We start from the raw sequence: 4,977 nt of genomic DNA, 5'->3' as shown, positions 1-4,977 counted from the left end.
CAGCTTTACCTTTCACTCGCTCCTTTGAAGAGAAGTGCGGTGTGCTCGTCGTGTCGTAACGAGGGGTGGGAAAAACATTCCTCCGGACCCGGTGGCCTCATCCCTGTTGATTCCCTTTTCGGTGGCTGCCGGGTACCAGCAGCGTTAGACAGCCGCGGCCTCGGGCGAGGTGCAAGTACAGCGGGACTGGCGCTCGCTGCGTGAGGGCAGCGTACGGAGGCTCTTGCTCGACAATGAAATTTTATGAGTAGCATCGGTCCTCTTTCTGAAGCTGAAAGTTCCGTGCCATTTTCAGTAGTTTCATTTTGTATGTCTCTTTACTGCTCCAAGAGACCACCTGTACTAAACAAGTGCTCTTCAGTGAAATATTAAATTAGTGAAGGCATTCATTTTTTCCATATTTTCCCCTTCCTTGCATATTTGTTCAGGGAAAAAGATCTTTGCTACTAATTCCTCTGCTTTTAAAACGGTGTCTCCTCTTAATTTTTTTTGCAGCGTTGAAGGTCTTCATGCCATTGTAGTCTCAGACAGAGACGGTGTGCCTGTTATCAAAGGTAACTTCAGCTTCTCGCTGTGCCCTCCAACCAAAATCCTCATTGAACAGCAGGGGGTGGAAAAGCCCAGAGAATCTTCTCTGGTTCTGCCCAATATCTGAGTATCCCAAATCAAAGAGCAAAGTTAGACTTTTACTTCAAGTTCAATAGTCCATTATGTACCTCTTTAAATTTATCCTTTTGTTTGTGTCCTCAAGAATTGTAGGCCACAGAAATTTTCCTCAGTGGAAAGGGTTGGAGTGCTGTAAGGTCCTTGTATCTTCCAAGTCACTGGCAGGCTGATTGATACAAATCACCAGGGAGAGCTTAGGGGTATTTTGTTGACTTGGCTGGTGCTCCGAAGCACTTGCATCCAACTTGTACACACGTTACCTAATTTAATTTGCTTTTTGGTACTGTAGTTTTTATCGTATCTCTGCAGTCCTTGTTTAAGATGTTTTTATGTTGTAAGTACACTAGTTTCAGAATACAAAGGTTCAAGTACTGCAGATTTTTTTTTTAATGTCCCAAAGTATTTAAACACCTTGCAGTTCTTGCACATCTTCACCTGTTTTCATTCAAGTGACTGTGTGCCAGTAATCAGTTCAGAGGCTGGAATTGGTGGAAACAGCGAGGGACACAGAACCAAAGTGGCATCAGCACAGGTTGTGTATCCTGAAGGAAAAGTCTGTTTCTTAAGTATGCTAGGCAGGACGCTGGTGTAATGAGCATTGATCGTGTACAGAACGTGAAATGATGTACTGCTCACAAAGATTTTCCTGTACTCATTGCAGAAGCATGTGAGATGTGTTACGTGTTCCCAAACAGCAGATCTGCTTTTTGGCAGGGCACTGAGCTGGGTAAGGATTTGTGATGCAGTCAGAGATACCACGTAAAGATAAGAATTCTCTTGTTTTGTTCCAGTTGCCAACGATAATGCTCCAGAACATGCACTGCGACCTGGCTTTCTGTCCACCTTTGCCCTTGCGACAGACCAGGGCAGTAAACTAGGACTTTCTAAAAACAAAAGTATCATCTGCTATTACAATACGTACCAGGTGAGTAACTTCAGTGTGGTTTGTTCTTGGTGACCTGAGCTGTTCCTATGTGACACTGAGCAAGGGAGACAGGGTTGTTTAAACTCTGCTAGATTTCCACTTGGCTGCTATTGAAGTGTTGTGTTTTATTTCTCACGCTGCTTGAATGGCCAAGCTAAACTTTCACACTAGTTGTTAAGCTTCTCTTGTATTTCTCAAAACTGAAATTTACTGGTTGAAAATGAGTTGGTTGAAAATTTTCTGAACAGGTAGTAATTGGGAATTTGCAGCAGGTGCTGCTCATATGGCCTTCAGAGTCTGTTATGAAGAGTTTATGTTCTCTTTTACAAACAATATTTGTTTATAATTAGTGACACCTAAAGTTAAGTAAGCACATGCAGCCTACTTTATAGCTAATCTTGCTGCCAGTATGCCTTCGAGGTAAGAAAGCTTTGAAATACCACTCACATTTTTTACAAACTGTTTATTTGTGTCCTGAAATCCATCATCTACTAAGTTTCTGCTCCTTCTCGAGTTCTAGTGGTCTTGAGAGCTTTTTATTATGACTGCAGTAAACGGGCCAGCTGTTGAGCCTGCAGTATCTAGCTTTGTTTGGAAAATAAATGGGTGAATGAGTTAGTTTACACACGCTGAGTACATTGCTTTGATTCTCTTGATGCTATTAGCTTACTGTTGTGCTCAGGGTTCCAGTTCCCTATTAAGGGCAGAAGAGATACTGCTGTACGTGGAATAGTATTTTAAAACAATAAACCTGCCTGCCCTCTTGTTAAGCTGTGGAGAGCGTGGTTGCCGTAGCGTACTCTGCAGCGTTTGCAGCCAAGTTAGATTCCTGGTGGGTAACACTGCAGAACACGGGAGGGAGGGAAACACCAGGCTTTCCACGTGCAGCTCCCTGTACTGTGGTGCAAACTCACGGTGTTTTTAACCGTGAGTCTTATGAAATAGATACACTGAAAAGTCAGCTCTGTGGCTCTTGCTCCCGCTTGTCCTTTAAACTGATGAGGCTGCTTGTTTCCAAAAGAATTTATGTGGCAGAGCTCTGACATCCAACGTGCGTTAGCTGCTGGCTGAACACTGCTCTCTCTCCTTGCAGGTGGTGCAGTTCAATCGCTTGCCTTTGGTAGTAAGTTTCATTGCTAGCAGCAATGCCAATACCGGTATGTCTTCACATGTATTTTAAATATTGCAGTAATTTAAGGCCCAAGCGTTTAAATAATTGAAAATAAGTTACCCGAGTTTACTTCGAAGTATATTTGCTTTGCCACTGCTCTGAATTTTGTAAGATTTCAGGTGACTTGCTGAAGCTGTTACTCTGTTAGAAGCGTATTTCTCCTGTGATTAACCTTACCCTTGCTGCGTGAGCGTTCACTGCACCGGCAATGATTGTACTGTACAAACTAGTTGTTCGGTCTCTTTCCGTTGGTTCCAAGTTAGCTTCTGGAGTAACACATGTGGCTTCGTCTTCTCTGTCGTGTGGGGTGGGGAGTTCCTTCAGCAGGTTTTTATGAGGGCATTGGCTAACGAGCACGAGCAAAAGGGATTTAATTCTTGCACGACTGCTTGGGCCTCAGTAGCTGTGGGAAGCAGCGAGGTGATAGCGGAGGCGAGCAGCAGCACGGGATGTGCCCCGTTGGTGCCGGGGGCTGCAGGTCCGTGGGGGTGCTGCCCACTATCCCCGTGGAAAGCGAGCAGCTCAAGTGAAACGTTCCACATTTTGCCTGTGACTTGGGGGGGTGTGGGGAGCTGCAGGGTTTGGAGAGAGGCTTCGCAGTTACGTCGTGTGATGGGATGTTCTGTCTCTTCTCTCTTTCCAGGGCTGATTGTAAGTTTAGAGAAGGAGCTCACGCCCCTGTTTGAAGAACTGAGGCAGGTCGTTGAAGTTTCTTAGCCTGGTGGTATAGCCGGAGCGCAGCATCCCTCTGCAGCCCAGTGGACAGAAAGATTCAATAATCCTCAGTCAAATAACACGTCTCGGAAGAAATACCACAGCTCCTTAGTGTACTAAGTAAGAGTAAATTGTACATAGTACTGAATCTGAAACGATCTACTAGTGTGTTGTAGGTGGATGTTACTTTAGGCCATGCTTCTTGTATTGTGCAGTACTGGAGAGACCACCAAAATAGCTCCCATGGAGTTCAGCTGAGCCAGCTCGGCACGATGCTCTTGGCTCGCATGAGCAACCCACAGATCTCTTGCTTTACAGGGAACCAGGCACGCAGTGGGGCATATCCGCAGGCCAGCTGCCACTACGTGTTGGAAAGCGGATCGGTTGTGTAGCGTTATCAAAGGTGTGGTTGAAAGAATATCGCGAGAGCAAGTTTACTAGCGGTGATGTGTCGGTACAATCAATAAATATCCCAGCTTTCTTACGTGGGTGATACTTTGGCAAGGGAACGCTACTAATCTGGATGCTCGCTGCATCCTGCTTCCAGTAAGAAGCAAGCTATTTCTATGAAAGCTGTTGCTTTAGGGGTTTTCCTGATGCCCAGATAAAAGCACCGAAACTATTTCTCACTTCTTCATGGGGTTTTTGTGTAATATGGTTGTGAAGATCTCATGTCTTACAGTCTTTATGTGGGTTCATCACTGGTGACACTCTCAGCTCATTTACCCTTAGATTTTCGTAAGTAAATAAATACAAATAAAATGCAGTATTTTTAAATGACAGAGCCTGGCCCACTCTTCTGTTGTACCATAATGCTCTACAGCACGTCAGCTTTTCTGTGGAGAGAACAGGTCTCTCAATTGTTTGTGAATGTACGAAATCCAGGCGTTTACAGGCTGAAAACGAACCAGTGTGCATCTCAGTTGGGTGACAAGGATAGAGTCCCGTGTCAGCGATGCAGACGTGACTGCCAACCGGCATCCTATTGCTGGGGATCAATCCCATGCTCTTTGCACCTCCCTTGTTCCCTCCCACATTCCCCTTCTGATGACTGCAGTGTAGACTTCCAGCGCTAAAACCAAGCGCTGCTGGTCTAAGGGAGAGCTCTTGGCAGGTCTTTGCCCCAGGCTGGGAAAGGGGGTGCCACTGCCCCCTCACTTATATCTCACCCACCTTCAGCATCGGGCAGGATGGGGGGAAATGGTGGTACTGGAAACAAGGACTGGGAATTCTTAGCTCAAAAGCTATCCTGGAGATTGAAAGTTGTCAGTCAACCCTTTTCCATTTAAACTGAGTGCCTGGTGTGAGCAGGCCATTACAGAAGCACCTGGAAACTGAGCCCCAGGGCGTCTCTGTGTGTCTTTCTGGGAAAAAGCACTTTTGTTCCATCCAAGGCCTGCTCTTGCTGTTAGCCTCTGTTCAGCTCATGTGGCTGCCTCCTAGGCCAGCCCAGCGCCATTTCTGTTACTGGCTTCAGTTCGTGACACCGTGTGCTGAACTT

The 4,977-nt window shown here is 45.8% G+C and overlaps 1 protein-coding gene across 1 annotated transcript; it reads left to right on the top strand.

Annotated features, from left to right (window-relative positions):
* Positions 1-495: 495 nt before the first annotated feature.
* LAMTOR3 (late endosomal/lysosomal adaptor, MAPK and MTOR activator 3) lies at positions 496-4,258 on the top strand (the record flags this gene model as incomplete). The annotated part of the gene is made up of 4 exons (XM_009695343.1): positions 496-554; positions 1,458-1,591; positions 2,685-2,748; positions 3,406-4,258. Coding segments are annotated over 4 exons (331 nt in total), but the record flags the coding sequence as incomplete, so codon positions are not given.
* Between the last annotated feature and the right edge of the window lie 719 nt (positions 4,259-4,977).

The sequence above is a fragment of the Cariama cristata genome, unplaced genomic scaffold, assembly GCF_000690535.1.
Source record: "Cariama cristata isolate BGI_N322 unplaced genomic scaffold, ASM69053v1 scaffold30422, whole genome shotgun sequence".
Taxonomy (NCBI): domain Eukaryota; kingdom Metazoa; phylum Chordata; class Aves; order Cariamiformes; family Cariamidae; genus Cariama; species Cariama cristata.
The sequence above is the reverse complement of the archived record's forward strand: the minus strand, read 5'-3'. Positions and strand labels throughout refer to the sequence as shown.